The sequence below is a fragment of the Pteronotus mesoamericanus genome, unplaced genomic scaffold, assembly GCF_021234165.1.
Source record: "Pteronotus mesoamericanus isolate MK-2021 breed Mesoamerican mustached bat unplaced genomic scaffold, CSHL_Meso_final scaffold_85, whole genome shotgun sequence".
Taxonomy (NCBI): Eukaryota; Metazoa; Chordata; class Mammalia; order Chiroptera; family Mormoopidae; genus Pteronotus; species Pteronotus mesoamericanus.
In genome coordinates, this window is record NW_026555329.1 from 30252663 (window position 1) to 30269484 (window position 16822).

General features: G+C 33.0%; 1 protein-coding gene across 3 annotated transcripts in view; it reads left to right on the forward strand.

Annotated features, from left to right (window-relative positions):
- CACNA2D1 (calcium voltage-gated channel auxiliary subunit alpha2delta 1) overlaps window positions 1-16822 on the forward strand; it is a 551478-nt gene that overhangs the window by 412824 nt on the left and 121832 nt on the right. For all 3 annotated transcript variants that reach the window (XR_008528338.1, XR_008528337.1, XM_054564312.1), the window contains 4 exons: window positions 1710-1771; window positions 6092-6168; window positions 8158-8218; window positions 15833-15930. Coding sequence is in view for 1 of the 3 variants with exons in the window: in XM_054564312.1 (XP_054420287.1) it covers window positions 1710-1771; window positions 6092-6168; window positions 8158-8218; window positions 15833-15930 (298 nt within the window). In the remaining 2 variants the exon portion in view is untranslated. The remainder of the gene's footprint in view (window positions 1-1709; window positions 1772-6091; window positions 6169-8157; window positions 8219-15832; window positions 15931-16822) is intronic.

Consider the following 16822-nt stretch of genomic DNA (forward strand, 5'->3'; position numbering starts at 1 on the left):
ATTCAAATTTTTTTTGGACTTGAGAGAAAGAGATTGAGATTGATATTTCACTTCACCCATCCTTGCATTTACTGGTTGTTTCTGGTGTGTGCCCTCACCAGGAATTGAACCCACAACCTTGGTATCTTGGCATGCTGGGATGGTTCTCTAACCAACTTAGCTACTTGGCAAGGGCCTAGTTTAAGCTTTTATATCATTCTTTTAAATGTAACATTTCTCCTGAATTCCTCAGTAGGTCTTCTCCTAAAATGGAGCTGAGATCTAGATATGATGTTTCATTTGCATGTAGCTTTTCTCATTTTAATGTCATTAGGAGCTCCCATTACAAGAACATAAGGGGAGGGATATATCAATTTCAGTCTTTGTTGAAACTCCAAGTCTATGTATTTACTCAGACTTGAGCTATGCTGTTTTCTCTCCAGAGGAAAGATGTACACCATTCATCAGTTCTGCCAACTTCTCCATGTTGTTCCATCAACCAGATCTCTGACTTGCACATTCTGTTTTCAACTTATAAATCAATTTTGTTTCTATTAAATCACTTTGATATTTTCATTCTTTAATTTGGTGTAAATTTTTTTGACCAATATTCATGTATAAAGTTTTTTTGTTACAACAGTGAAAAATATATCTTGTATGTTTCCTTGATCTTATTTTGATATTATTTTTATAACTTGCTGAACATTAGTTTGCCATGTATTTTGAGTAGTAACAAATATGTAAATGTTATCTTTTAAAAGAATTTTACTAGTCCAAAAGCCTTCTGAGTATTCCTGTCCTCCCTTCTTCCATACTCCACTCACATAAAGAAAGCCTAAATACATAGACTTGAAGTTTCAACAGCATAGGGATGTTTGATGTATGGAAGCAACATTGTATAGTTGCTATACAATGAATTTAGCATTATACATTTTCCTCCATCCTTTCAATAAAGTACTCTTTAAGACTTATTTCTTCAGCAATCGTTTGTGGAAAATAATAGTATCAACTCCAGGGGATTGATTAAATGAGACAATGACTAAACAAAGTACTTAGTATATTGCCTAACTTCCAGTAATATTTCAGTGAATGTTACTGTTCTGATGAGGATGATGAAGCTGGATGTAAATAAAATATTTAAAAGATATAAATATGTCATTATATCTAATGGAAGAAAGAATAATAATTTCTGTACTATTGTTCAGTAGCTGTATATTAAAGATTTCCATATCCATGAAGTTATTTAGTTCTTTACTTCCTTTCCTCAGTATATTTAGTTGTTTTTTCAACCTTCATGATACTGAGTAATTAGTCTCTTATGATAGATACTACTATAATAAAGACTTAATAATAGTAATATACTAATCATATATTTGGATCTAGTCATTGACTGCATTATTTCCTGATACTACTCATTTCTCTTTTAGGTACTCTAGCATGGAATATCTAAGACTTATCTAACATTTCACAGTCCTATTTCATTATTAAAGTTTATTTTTCAGGAAATGTTTTCAAAGTTTTTGAGTTAATAATTTGGCATAATTACAAAGATTTTATCCTTCAAATTTATTGTGTGCATGTTTATTTTTATTCTAAATTTTTGCTTTACACATACATATACCCATAACAGAATGACTGTTGAATTAATAAGTAGATCCTCATGCTCTGCTCTTCATGTAAATTTACATAGAATAAAAGGTGTTAATAACCATGTCAAACTTTTTTCCTAGAGATATATTGACAAAGGAAACAGGACATATACATGGACTCCTGTCAATGGCACGGACTACAGGTAATAGCTATATTTATTTGTATACTGCATAAAAGAGTATTCAACTCAGTGTTTTTCACCTATTTTAGTAGCCATTTTCCAATGGATGAATATTAAGTCTGCATTTTCATAAGCTATTTTCAGTGTAATTAAAATAGAAATGTTACCTTTTCCAACATTAAAGTATTTAAAGTTATAGGTTCTTTTTTTTCAAAATGAAAATATGGGAAAAATTTAAGAATGTAAAATTTATATCTCATATGTGATATAAATGTATTTGATATTTTGTATATTAGCTAGTAACAATAAATGCTGACAATATACCCTTAATTTGTAGTAATTACCTCCACTGACCTCCTTATTTAAATTAGTTTACATTACTCACATTTTAGGTTGTAAATTTTTTACATCATAGTGTAATCTGATAGAAAATGCTCAATTGATATAATTTATCCTCATGAATAGCAACTTTGCAATATCCAAATCCCTCCAATTGACTGGGCTTTAGAAAATTCGACAGAATAACACCATATAAAAGCTTGTTAGATTTTAAGGTTGTTGCCTTCTTCATTTACTTTTGAATCCTCAGCATAGGAGACAGTGGCACATGGTAGAGATTCTATAAATATTTACAGAACTAAAGATTAAGATTTTTAATTTCTCTCATCCTGTCAAATTCAAAGAATGGTGTCCAAATTTTCATTGAAATATTCAAGTTTGAAGGACTTTCTGGGTATGTATCAATATGTAGTTAATATATAGTCTAATTAATAGCTGGTAGTGAGTTTAGCTATTCCTTAGCAACAACCCCCTGCAACATACACATAACCTGTCAGAGAATCAGAGAGTGCTGAGAATTTCCCTAGAGCTGTGGTGTTATCATAGGAAAGTGTTACCTTTGTGTTTCTAGAAGGGCATACAGGATAGATATAGAAGAGGAGAACATAAATGTTAATGTCATGATTGAATACATGCCAGTCTTTCTCCACATATTTTTGAACCTACTTAGAAACATCAGAATGACTGGTTTAATTATTTTACTTATGGCTGTCTTCTGATTTCTCATTTCTTTAGGCATCTCTTTACACAGTTTTTATGTACATATGCAAGTCATTTTTTTGCCTTTTTTATGACTGTTGTCAGCTTTCCCTTCTTTTTTTGGGGGGTGGGGGGTAAAAAGGTATAACAGGACAGAGGGTATCTAGGAGCCCTGTCTCTTTAGAGGTGACTTTATGATAAAACAAAGTATTGGATGCACTGTGAGGAATACGCCCTATGCCTTTGTTCCTTAGATAGACAAATTCTAAGCTAGAAAAACTCTCCTTTTGACCCTGACAATGAGTTAGCAATGACACTTGGTTCTACTCTAATTATAATGATAATTTGGGGTTTTTTTCCATTCTCATTACGCCTTACCTAAATGTGTTTGTGATAATCTCTCAAATGTCCCGTACAAACCCCTTTTCCTCACACACCCAGTCATAATACACAGTGTGGCCAGATTAATGTTTATTTCTCCAGCGTTGATCATGTTACTTCTTGTTCACAGAACTTTAGTCTCTTCTTATTTCCATCCATGTTAAATTTGAACTTCCAGGTCTGGTATTCACATACATATTTCTAGCCCCGCCCATGTGCCCCGTAATTTCTGCCTCTGTCCTCCCCGTACACATTCCTGTTTTCTGAACAGGCCTGACTTCCCTACTTCTGAGTGTTTTCCTCATACGTTCCCCTTCCCCAATCTACAACTTTGAGTCAGATTCAATCTCTTTTCATTGTAAGTACTTCCCTGAATCTCTATACAAATAAATTCACAGATAGCAGTTTAAAACAAAATGTTATATGTAAATTGAAGAAAAATGGCATGTGTTGATTTAATGAATGAGGTACCAAATTTCACGTAATGATTTTTATATTCTTAAGCCTTGATATAATTTAGAAGTCACATTTTTAAAATACAGTAGAATTCTCTCATTTTTAATGAAGAGTTTAGTTTGATATTGATAAATGATTGAGTTGAAAAGTATGTCATAGTACACTTAACTAATTAATCATGTTGATGAGAGTCACAAAAATATTATGTGGGATGTTCCATCCATCTGGTGGCCACTGGCTTTATTAGACTTGAAGCTCTAGGAGAAAATAAACCATCCTTAACCATCCTTGTTCTATTGGTTTTATATGGAGAGAGATAGCAAACACTGTATATGAGAGCTTCGATGACTGGGAATGTTGATAAAGATCTTATCTGCCATAGGTTGAAAAAAAATGACTGTTACCTTAAGATGAAAATAACAATGTAAGACTCGCAGGCCAGTTATATATTTAATAAATCAATTTTAAAACTTCTATTGTGCCCCTTGTGACTGTCCTCACTATTTTTCATGGTACGTGAGACATAATACAAACTTACAGAATGACATTGTGGCAGCTGCATGATATAATGTTATCGGTTTTAATTAGAAGTTTCTCTTAGCAATAAATGCTGATGGGGTAGTAAAAATGTCCTAATTTCCCTTGCGGGAAATTTTTAGGAGACAGTCTTCAAATGCTCAGTAATTCTGCCCTACATTTTATAAATGGCAAATGAATCATGAAAGGTCATCTCGCTTTGAGGCTAATTGCACTGCTTACTTTGATTTTAATCCCTGCCTCCACTTAAAGGAAGTTACCTATAAAATGAATGTAGAGATTTTCATTAAATCTACATAACATTTTATTTCTCTGACCTTTATTCATAAGGGAAGTCTATGAATTACTCAGTGATCCATCTTGATTCTCAATGATAGAGAACGATTAGGGAACTGGAGGTAACAAGCAACCACCCATTTTGCTATCTTGACTTTAAGTTGTAGCAAGTAAACCATTGTTTTTTTATTCTTCATGAAATGAATTTTTAGCTATATATTCATAAGATGGAAAACCTGGGGTTTTGTGGGTTTTTTCTGTTCTGTATTGTCCATAAAATATGTAATGAGATTACAGTTTGGACATCAGCCCAAAACCCTTGGAAACACAAGGCTTGAATTACTTAAAAGAAGATCTGCAAATGCCTAGAAATATTTAGAAACCTAGATATGCACACTTTTCCTATACATTGCTAATTTTTACATTAAATATTAAAGACAAGTGCTGAATGACTCAATTGGTCAAATCTAGCATCACTTTTTGAAAATAGTCACCTTGGAAATCTTTGCAATGCCCTCATTTTTTGCACTCATTTCAATTCATAAGTTTCCATCTATATTCAAAGACATGCAAAGGTCATTTGCAATAGTAAATGTGGATATGTAATAATTAGTTATGTCCCACAAATTATTAACCAATATTATTACCATTGAGAGTAAAAGAGTTACGTATATGCAGTAGAATTATTGGAAATTGCATACTATTCAAATATTCAGACATCTTTTAACAGTTCTAACACATTATGTGTTTTATTAATTGGCAACTTCAAAGTAATAAGTTTACCTTCCTGTCAGCTCTTTATTTTGTTTAGTCATTAAGACAAGGTTTGAAGACAGGTTTGTCTGACAGTTTGTCTGTGTCTAAAACTTTCTGAATTGGTTTAAGATTTGCACTGGACATCTCCTCCAGCGTACACATCTTCTATAAGTTTAGAGTAGCCCCACGACTTTTGTAAAGTACTCAGCTCAAGATATCTGTCCTTTTGAACCTGACCACAGTTTATTGAGTGCCACAGAATATCCACACTAAATGAACTTGAAGTTTTGATTAAGAGCCAATGGGATGAGCAAGAAATCTTTCTTAGTACTATGAAGGAATTTGAATTTTCCCATTAACAGATTCTGTGGAGTTATCTAAAAAGTAGGGTTTTAAAATAGGAGGTATTTATCCCCCTTAAAAAAATATTTCAGATGATTATGTATATAGATGAATATAATAATACTTACATTTATAATTGTTAATAGCATACATTTGCTACAAAGCACTTTAACATATAATTCATGAAGTTTATTTACTTTGTTTAAACATACCCTAGTAGTGTTCTACCTTTTTCAACACTCAAAGTGTTCTGATAGACTTTTCTGGAAATATAGTACCCATGACATTGTTTTCTCAACTAATATATGGGCGTATTTAGAAGCTTGTTTTCCATATGTCTCCTCTGACCCCCTACAGTGTAGAGAGCTGGATGACTCAGGATGGGAAGACCAAATTAAGTCCTCTAGTAGCTGAATGCATTTTACTGTCAAAGTAATATGACTTTGCCTTCCCGTGAGGAAGAGTTTTGAATTTTCCATGAACTTGACGTGTTTTTTTTAAGTTATGTTTCATTTTTGTTTGTTTGTGTTTATGCTTCTCTTGTTTCTATTGCAGTTTGGCCTTGGTATTACCAACCTACAGTTTTTACTATATAAAAGCCAAAATAGAAGAGACAATAACTCAGGCCAGATGTAAGTACTGTGAAAGTGACTTCAGGGTCTGTTTGTTATCTTCTAGTATCAGATGTTTAAAGATGACTAGATTAACTAGATATCGGAATACCCAAGGCTTACCTATTTTAGTAGCTCTTATTACCAAATCTACAGCAATGATTCTAACCCATTCCAAACATGCAAGGAACAAGAAATATTCTACATGGATAGAATATGAGCAGGTACTCCAGTCTCACTGGCAGTCCCCCACCGCCCTTCCCTGCCTTGCTTTGTGCTCATAGAATCATTGCAGTGCTGCGTCCTCTGTTGCTGTTGTTTTAAGGGTCTGCTAGCTGACGCAAAATGTTTCACATGGTCTACTCATGGCACGGTGCTAGTAAAGCTTTACCTTTTCTTTCCTTCTTTCTTTTGGGTTTTGTTGTTGTTGCTGCTGTTGCTCTTGGCAAGAATAATATTGTGCTCCACATGTTCTACTTTGTTTGATACAATAAATTCACTGGTTTTTGGCTTTGGTTTGGCAATTAACTTTTTTTCATAATCCAAGTTAATGTCTTCAGTAACTCAAACGGGTTTTTTTTTTTTAAAGCATCATTTGGAATGTGGAGAAATTATTAACACTAGTGCATATTTCAAGTCATCATTAATCTTTATTTGTTTTGGGTGACTTAGATTTAGTAAAGTAAAATGACCATCATATTCTTTGCACATCACTCAATTATTATTAACAAACTAAATTTTTTTGTGAAATAAAGTAAAAATATGTATAATTATGTATAGTTTTTATATATGACTTTAAGTAAACTAGGTTATTTTTTTCATTTTTATGTCATTTCTTTTCTTTCTTTCTATGTTTTTTCCTCTCTTCAGCCCTGGTTCTCATAATGCATTGTGGTATTTATATATATATATATATATATATATATATATCATGTTCACTTGATAGATATGATGGTCTTTTAACAATCAGCAACTTTGCATGAGCTAGTTCTTTACTGGATAAATGAGGGGATGACTGGTGGGTCTTTGATGATTGGTAAATGCTTCTGTTTATAGGCTAACATCATCGGTATTGCACCTGCATTAAACACTTTGCAAAATAGACCCTTGAAATAACGACAGTACAAGGGAGTGCTCTAGTAGAATTGACAGGACATACTTTCTATTTTTCAAAAATATGTGTCTTCTTTTCCAGACTACAGCTCTACATAAATGAACCTTTGATCTATGCACAATATTTTTATTCAAGAAAGTCATTGAATAAAATATTGTTTGTTACCCCCTTTGCTTTACCCTCTTTTTTTTTGTTTCCCTGCTTTCTCTTTCTGATGGATTTTGACAGCAAAAAAGGGCAAAATGAAGGGCAAGTATTTTCTTGTTGCTTAATTTTTTCTGTTTAGTACACTTGACATTTCCACTGATTTTTCCATTCCTATTGGATATTATCCTCTGTGCTTCTCATTTGCTATATTTTCCTCCATGATCATTCCAATCTTAGTGGCCAAATATGGGGAAAAAACATGCTTGTGTTTTCAAATGGAAGCTGTTTCACATTCAAGTTTTTTCTTAGACAAATACTTGTGTGTTTTTATCCTTCCACTTACTAATTCATACTAATGTGAAGAATGTCACTAATTCACTAAGGCATTTATTGAAATCATTTTCTTTACTATAATATTGGTAAAAATTTTTTATGTTGGCATTTTAAATAAAATACCTCTGATGTAACTTTGATATAAGTTATTGTGGTTATAGTACAGTTAGTAAATGGGAAAAATACAACATTTTCTCTGATATAACTGTTGTAGTCCATATTATGAAATTAAAGTTGATTTTTATTTCTGTAAGTATGGAGGAAATTTCTATTAATTGATAAGTTTTAATTTAGGATATAATTAGTCTATTTGAACTTTTTTTATTAAATTACTTTTCTATGCCTTCCTCTTGCCACAGAATTTTGGGATATATATTCTGGATTGCTTTTCTAATCCTCTAACATTATCTTTGCAGATTCAGAGACACTAAAGCCAGATAATTTTGAAGAATATGGCTATACATTCTTAGCACCAAGGTTGGTTTTGTTTTATTTTATTATTTTATTTTTTATAGCTTGTATGAAAGATAACAGTTCTAACTTAGGATCAAGACTGCTCTTAGTTAATTCCATGCCAAATTATGAAACGAAAGGGAATAATAACTTTAAAACTGAAAGAGAACGCTGCTCAATCATTCATTTAGTCATTCGGGTACTTACTGAGCAGGTATTACATGCTAAGCAATGTGCTGATGTGGGGATACAATACTGAACAAGACAGATGTAGGCTTTGCTTTTGTTGCAGCTAACTGCAACAATGACAAATTGTGTTATTGCATTTGTGGGTATGTGTACCATACAAACATACTCTATATATGTATGTTTTGACATGTTTTATATGTGTACACACATTTATACATACACACTGATAGATATGAGTAGATATGTATAGATATATATGTGTATATGTAAGAATAAAAATTTATATACTCCATAGAAGGACTTAACCTCATATTATTTTTTTAATACACCAACACAACTTTCTGGGAAATATGTTACAATCTAGTGATGTTTTCTCACATACTTTTTGAGATTGACTTTTTTTCCTCCTGCCCTATTTTATTTCTCTCTTGAACAATTCCTCTTGTCTATTCCTAATATACATTTTTATCTCTACTTCTTTTTTATGTAATTATTTGAAACTCTCTTCAATTATCCAAGTGTGTTCGCTTTTTCAGTTTTATTCTTTTTCTTAGTTTTTGATTCCCTCTAACAGACACAGGTAATATTCAATTTAATATAATCCTTATTAATCTAGATTAATGATTTTCAACCTTTTTCACCTCATGACATACAAAAACTAATTACTTAAATACTGCAGCTCACAAAAAAAATTTTTTTCCAATCTGACCAAAAAAATTATAGTTTTGATTCATTCACATTGGATAGCAATTGTTGTTCTGGCTGCTGTCATTTTTTTTTTTTTTTGACAATCTAAGATAAAAGAGGTCAGTGCCCCTGACTGAATAGTCAGGTATTGAATGTTTTTAAAATTCTTGTAGCACACAGGTTGAAAATTGCTGATCTAGACTAAATTATTAAAGAAAACAGATTCGGGAGCTTGTGTTATTAATTTCTCACATTTTATATTCCTCAAAGAAATTACTCTACGAACCCAAAGAAAGCTCACAAAAATTGGCATAAATTATTCTTTTATTTTACTTTTGCATAAGGAAATCTGAATTTTTGGTTCTTCTTTAAAATAGGGACTATATATTGTTCCCTTTTTGAGAAATCTCTGTTAACAGAACATACTCTTGGCTTCATGGATGACTCTGCCCTTAAGCAGCTTCTCCTCTTGACGGCACACTATTCCAAAGAACTTCCTCCCTGCCTGCTGCATATTCACTCTCTTTCATAAGCTTCTTTTCTTCTGATCACCTCCATGAGAATGCTGCCTTTGGCTCTCTTCCCTTCTTGTTCTGGGTCTACAGACATACCACTCATCTAGTCCATATTTACAGTTTGGAGTGATGCCTTCCACATCTACAAGATGGCCATACCATCTAGAAACAAAATAGATAGTGTGGTTTATTGATGTTAGATTACAGTTTAGGGACAAACAATATATTTATGTCCAGACTTTCTATCTACAATAAATATCTCAATATTAGTCTCATATTTATGGTAACCTCACAGGAACTTCTTTAATATGCTTCAAATTCAGTATCTCCTTAACATTTGTTCTCTTTGGAGAACTTTTCTTCCTCTGTTGCATCAGTGAATACCCAGTCTTGAAAGTTGGTAGTTGTCTTTTTTCCCTTTCATTTATATCTAACTTCTAATCAATCACTAAGTCCTACCAAACAGAATTTGTCTTATGAGTGTCAAGTCTGTCTGTCTAAGCCTGCTGCCTTTGTCCAGAGCAGGCCACTGCCTTCTCTCACCTGAACTACTCCAGCTACTTCCTAACTATCTCCCCCACCTCCAGTATTTTCCCCTTAGTTCCCAGTCCTTTTTGTAATCACAGAGAGTTTCTAAAATGTGAATAAAATGTTTCTCATCTGCTAACTACTAACCAATGGTTCAGAATTGTCCTCACGGTAATCTGTACTTTATATTATAACTCAAATGCTCTGTCCTTGGGTCCCCATTTACCAATGTGGTTCTCTCTACTATAAATCAGGGCCATCAAACTACAGGCTACAGGTCGCTGGGCTGTAGCATACATACAGTTTCATTGGAACACAGCCATACTTGTTAATGGATGTATTGTCTTTCACTATAATGGCCAAGTTGAGTAGCTGTGGCATGGGCACAGTATAACCCACTGAGCCTGTTATTTGCTATCTAGCCTCTCAAGAAAAAGTTAGCCAACCTTTGCTCTAAATTCCAGCTACACTGAACTTCTGTTTCTAAATGAACTGTTTTACCCTTACCTCTTTTTATTTACTAATTTTCTTTTCTATGTTGGGCCATACTCAGATACACCCCAAATTCAAACCCCTTGATCTGGTCATTTCTTTCCCATGTTCACTGGATTAGGCATCCTCACCGACTGCCTCAGAGGTATTCCTTCTCCTAGAGCAAAAATACCAGAGAAGGGAAGTAATGTTGTAACTTGTGGCACAAAGCGACGAATGCCCACCTCCACACGTTTTAAGCTCTTTACATGCGTAATTATATTTACTGCCCAAAAGAACTCTGTAATAAATTAGTGTTATTATCCCATTTCACAGATCAGGAAACAGTTTTAGAGATGTTAAATAATATGGGATTTGAACCAGTTTCCTTATTACTCCAATATATTATCATGTATGTTGAATACACAAATGCTAATGGATATCAAAAGAACATTCAGTACACCTGAGTAAAATATTTTTGTAAGGAAGTTTTCCTGGAAAAGTGAGTATTGAATTTGTATTCAAAGACTTGTGGAAAATAAAATGATAGAAAATTGGGAAAAACAAAAATTGGCAAGAAAACACAGAAAGTTATATGGTATAGGACAGGAGTTATAGATTTTTGTCACTGTAATTAATGAGAAACAGTGTAGCAAACTCTAGATCAAGACTATCTGGATCTGTTACCCAGATGTTCATTTTTATGGCTGTGTTACTCAAATTCTCTGTACCTTAGTCTCTTTATTTATAAATGTTGTATCAATAATAGCTGTGTCATAGAGTTTGTATAAGCTTAAAATGGAATAAAACATGTAATGTATTTACGAGTTCTTGGTAAGATATAAGGTCGGTAAGATAGGGAGAGAAAGAGACATCTGTGTGAGAGGGAAGCATTGATTGGTTGCCTTCTCATACATGTCTAGACTAGGGATTGAACTCATTATCTAGGTATGCGCCCCTGGGGAATCAAACCTGCTAACTTTCAGCCTACAGGATGATGCTTCAACCAACTAAGCCATACCACCCAGAGCAAGGATTGTTGTTTAATAAAGGGGATTAAAAAGCAATCATTTTAAAATAATTTAAAGAAGAAAGCTTGCAAATTGTAAAGATATAACCACTTTTGTTAATTCCTAAGTAAATTAAGCTATTTGATCTTGATTAATCATCAGTTTTTGCAGTTTCCTCACTTTTAAAACTACTGTAGAATGAAAATGATGAGAATCTAGATGTACAGCACTTTCCTGCCTTTAAGAGGCATGCAGTCTTAGGGATAAAAAGCCTAAAACAGATGAATGTTGCTATCTTTCTTAGATATTCATAAATGAGAGGGGCACTTCAAAGAAGGTAAATTAGAATGAGAAATAAAAAACAATATGTGTTAATCTAAAATTCAATCCTAATTTGTGATATATGACCTATGTAAATTTGTTGAACAGAATGAGAACAAACTCATTTTCAATATTCTAGAAATAAATAATTTGCCAGGTTTCTAATACTAAAGATCTTGTGGTTTCAAATCCTGTTAAGTTACAAAGCCCATTGGGTCAGAAACAGAAAGTGACCAAAAGAGAGTATAGCTTCCAGACCCGAAAGTATTTTCTGAAAATTGAAGTTTGGTTTGTTCCTTCAAAGCCATGCGAATATTTCTCCAATTTGCTGCTTCACTTTTATGAGGAATCATCTTCATAAAAGAGATTAAATAATGATCAATATATGTAAAATTTGATCTCTTTTAGAGAAATAGTGCCTCACAGAAGGTGTATCAGCAGGTCTTCCCACACGTTTTGAGGAACCATTTAGCAGTTTTGGTAACTACAGGTGTTCTGCCCTACTGTCATGTGTAGCTCCTTTGGGACAAGAACCTAAGAGAGATTATCTTGAATCTTCAAGCTCCCAGGCCTGTGTTGGATAACCATTAGGCTACCAGGCAACCAACACCAGTGCTGTCTGTCTACTGGGGGTATCCAACCTTTTGGCATCTCTGCACTACACTGGAAGAAGAGTTGACTTGGGCCACACATTAAATACATTGCAATATGTAATCACACACACACACACACACAAAACTCCTAATGTTTTAAGTAAATACAATTTTGTGTTGGGCCACATTCACAGCCATAATGAGCTGCATGTGGCCCATGAAACACAGGTTGGACACCCCTGGACCGATATTCGGTTCTCAATATATTCATCAGCCCCTTCATACTTATTTCCTGTAGAGTAGGCACCACACGCCACATGGTAGGTTAATTTTTTGTTGTCCTTCTCCATCATTCTTATTCCTAGAGAACTCATCCACTGGCACAACATTCAGTGCGTACTTGCAAATTCATTTTTAAAATCATTTCACTCTTGCTCCCATCCTAATTCAAGAACTCTCCTTAAGGGTACTTTCAACACTTTCCAGCTGTTGCTGTTAGTAAACATACTATTATTTGACAGGGTGGTGTTTACTGTAATCAGAAGCAGTAATATCTTGATGGGCAATAATATCTTTATTTTTTATTGAATTTACTGGGGTGACATTGGGTCACATAATTATACAAGTTTCAAGTATACAGCTCACAAAATATTATCTGCAGTATTACCTGCACACTGAATCATGGACTGTCACCCCAAGCAAAGTCTCTTTCCATCCCTATTCCCCTCCTACTTTGCCTGCCTCCACTTACCTCTCACGCCCCTTTCCCTCTGGCTATCTTTAGACTGCTTCAAAATGAAATACCACCCAACCTGTGAGGAAGAGGGGGAAAAAATGACATTGTCTAAATTAATTGTTTACAACACTAAAAGCCTTCTATTGGAAACGGTCAAAGTTACTTTTGGCCTGGAGCTTTGCAATAACAGAAGTGCACACAGTGAAGGTTCAATGCACTTTGTATGGTTAACACACCCTAACTAGGGATGTGAAGACTTGGCTTCTCAGGGCTTGACTATTTGCTACTTACATAACTTCGGGAAAATATTTTTACATCTTTGAATCTCAGTTTCCTCACCTTTAAAATATTAAAAATTTTCTGATAAAGTGGTTTTTAGGATTAATTGAGCAATTATATGATGTAATTTCAGAAATGCCTTTTAAATAATAGCAGAATTCTAAAATGGGTTGTTAGTAATTATTTGCAACATTTTATTTAGTTTTTCTAATACCTTTCAGCTTGCAATTTTGTGATAGTAAAATTCAACATGTTGACCTTTGACTACTAGGGTAGTATGATTTCCAAAATAGCCTAGCATTGTCAGAAGAAATCACTTGCAGCTCTGACAAATAATAAAATGAGTACAAATCATGTAAACTTTCTCAACCTTGCCTTTCTAAACTAAAATTTTTCATGAACCAAGAAGGTTTGTTTTTTTTTTTGAAGTTCCAACATTCTATTTCTCTACTGTCTTCTGAGGTTTTGTATTTAGATAATGAACTTGCATCTGAAAATGTTTACTATTTAATTGAATTTTTGTCTTGAATATTTGATTATCCAATCTGTTGGTTGTATTAAACTAATTATAATTGCAATCTTATATTTATGTTGCCTTATATTTATTCTGAATTTCTAAAACACTTAGTACAGCAGTTCGCAAAGTATGGTCCTCAGAATCCTGTGGGTTCCAGAGACCCTTTCAGAGAATCCACTAGGTCAAAGCTGTTTTCCTAACAAAGTCACCATGTTTGTCTGTTTCATCGTATTGTCATTTGCATTGACAGTACAAAACCAATGGTGAGTGACACCTTAATAGGAATTCAGGCAGTGGCACTAAAGTGCCATTGCAATCTTCATTGCCAGGTGCCTGGATCAGAGGAAAATCCAGTTGCACTTTAAAATATCCTTGACTGAAGCAGTGAAAATTATTAAGTTTATTGAAGCTTTACCCTCAAACATGTCTTTTAATAGTGTGCAATGAAGGTGCAAATTCTGTGGTGCAGCAGAGTAACTTGGCTGTCTCAAAGAAAATCACTTGTCTGATTGAATTAAGAGCTAAACTAGGTGATTTTTTCATGAAATAACATTTTACTTAAAGAATGACTTGTGTATTTGGAAAATGTTTTCTCAAAAATCAATTAAGTGAGATTTTTACTTTGAAGGAAACAACTGAGAGTATTTGTTGCCAATGAAAAAACCTGAGCTTTTTAAAAAAATAAGAATTTTGGGAAAGTTGTATTTATTACTGTGAGCTTCCCAATGTTTAAACTTATCTGTTGAGATCAGTGATGATATTAATGAGTGTGCAGTCAGTATTGTATCATAAAATGTCTCATCATTTGGAAGATCTGCCTAACTCATATTTTCCAAATAACGAATTAATTATGTTACAAATCATAGATGCAAAAAGATTCATTTAAAGTATAAGATAGCGTTTGAATTTTAATGTAATGGTACAAAAAAGTTCATTGACATTTCAAATTCAATATTACAACTCCTAAGAAATCACAGATAATCAAATTTTGGTATGTTATCAAAAAAAAAAAGACAGACATAGCCACAGCTGGTTGGTTCAGTTGGCTGGAGCGTCATCCCACCCACCAGAAGGTTGGGGGTTCTATCTGTGGTCAGGGTACCTACGGGAGGCAACCGATCGATGTTTGTCATTTTTCTCTCCCCCCCCCACCTTCTTTTCTCTCTAAGATTAATAAACAAATCCTTGAGTGAGGATTAAAAAAAAGAATTGATGCAATTTTCTTAAAAGACTATTAAATAATCTTCTCTTTTTCAAATGCAAATCTGTATAACGTTTTCTTTTCATGTGCCAAAACAAAACCTTGCAGTTCATTGAATGCAGAGGCACACTTCTCTTTTATTAATTTAGGAATTAAGAGATTTGTAAATAGTTAAATCAATGCCACTTTTTAATGGGTTACTTTTATTAAATACAGTAATTTCTCATAAGATGTTAACATACAATGGGTTTATTATGGAATTTAGTGAAAAAATAAATATTTTTAAATTTCTCAATTTCTCTATGAAAACTGCAAACCTACAACATGCAGTGATAATAATGTAATAAGAATAACAAAAACATTTATTGATCGTATACCATCCAGAGGTCAAGTGCTTAATATGTATTATCTATAATACCAATTATTGTGAAAGTGTTGTTTTGATGCAGAAATGAGGAAATGGAGGTAACAAGAAGATCAATGGCTTGCAAAGTCACATAGCTAGGTGAAAAAAGTGTTTTCACTTCCTATAATTTGTACATTTTTTAATGTTTTGATTTTAATACCCAATATCTTAAAATATTTTTTCAGAGATTACTGCAATGACCTTAAAATATCAGATAATAACACCGAATTTCTTTTAAATTTCAATGAGTTTATTGATAGAAAAACTCCAAACAACCCATCTTGTAAGTATGCATTAATTCATACTAATTGTTTCACTGTGGTCATATCTCAAGTGGTCAAATCTTGGTTCAGTTTAGTTTGTTGTAATGATGGTTTATTTATGTATTTTATAAAATTTTAATGGTAATATGTAACAAAATATTAGTAAATAAAATTTTAGTAAGTAAAATTTTTAAATGACATGAAAATTTCAAATCCAGGTAATAGATACTTGCAAATGTTTAAATGTAAATGGGATATGCTTGCCTTTGCTCCTTTCAAATTTAAGAAACTTAATTTTGAATGATCTTTTGAAGGTTTTTCATTGCATGCAATGCAAATAGGAAATAACAATGGAAATCCAGCTGTATGGCAAAAAAATTTACCTTAGTATATATAATTTGAAAAAACGTATACATATTTTACTTTTTTGTTCTTCCCTACTCCTTCTTCCTTTCTCTTCCTCCTCCCTCTCTCCTCCTTTTAAAAGAATAATTCCCTTTCTATCAATTAAACAAAACATTACTCAGTAATAAAAAGTAAAAATTCATTCTTAAAGCCATCTCTCAAATTTAAATTTATCTCACAAAAATAAATAACTAGCACCTCTAAGAGGAATTAGCTACTCTGAAAACCTATCTTGAGTAGATGAAGTCTACATTGATCGTGGCTGAATATGAGCGATTACATGTATTTCTATTCAGCGTGAACTCACCCTGACTGAGCCAGAGCCTTTTCAATGCTATTTTACATTATTGTTTATTTCTATTCATATTAGGCATTCCCAAGAGATAACTGAAATAATATTATTGAATTATTCTTTAATTATATACCTATTATATCTATGGATCCTAGGAAAGTATGAATATGTTTAAACAAAATACTTTCAGTATCCTAGTACTAATATCTATATTC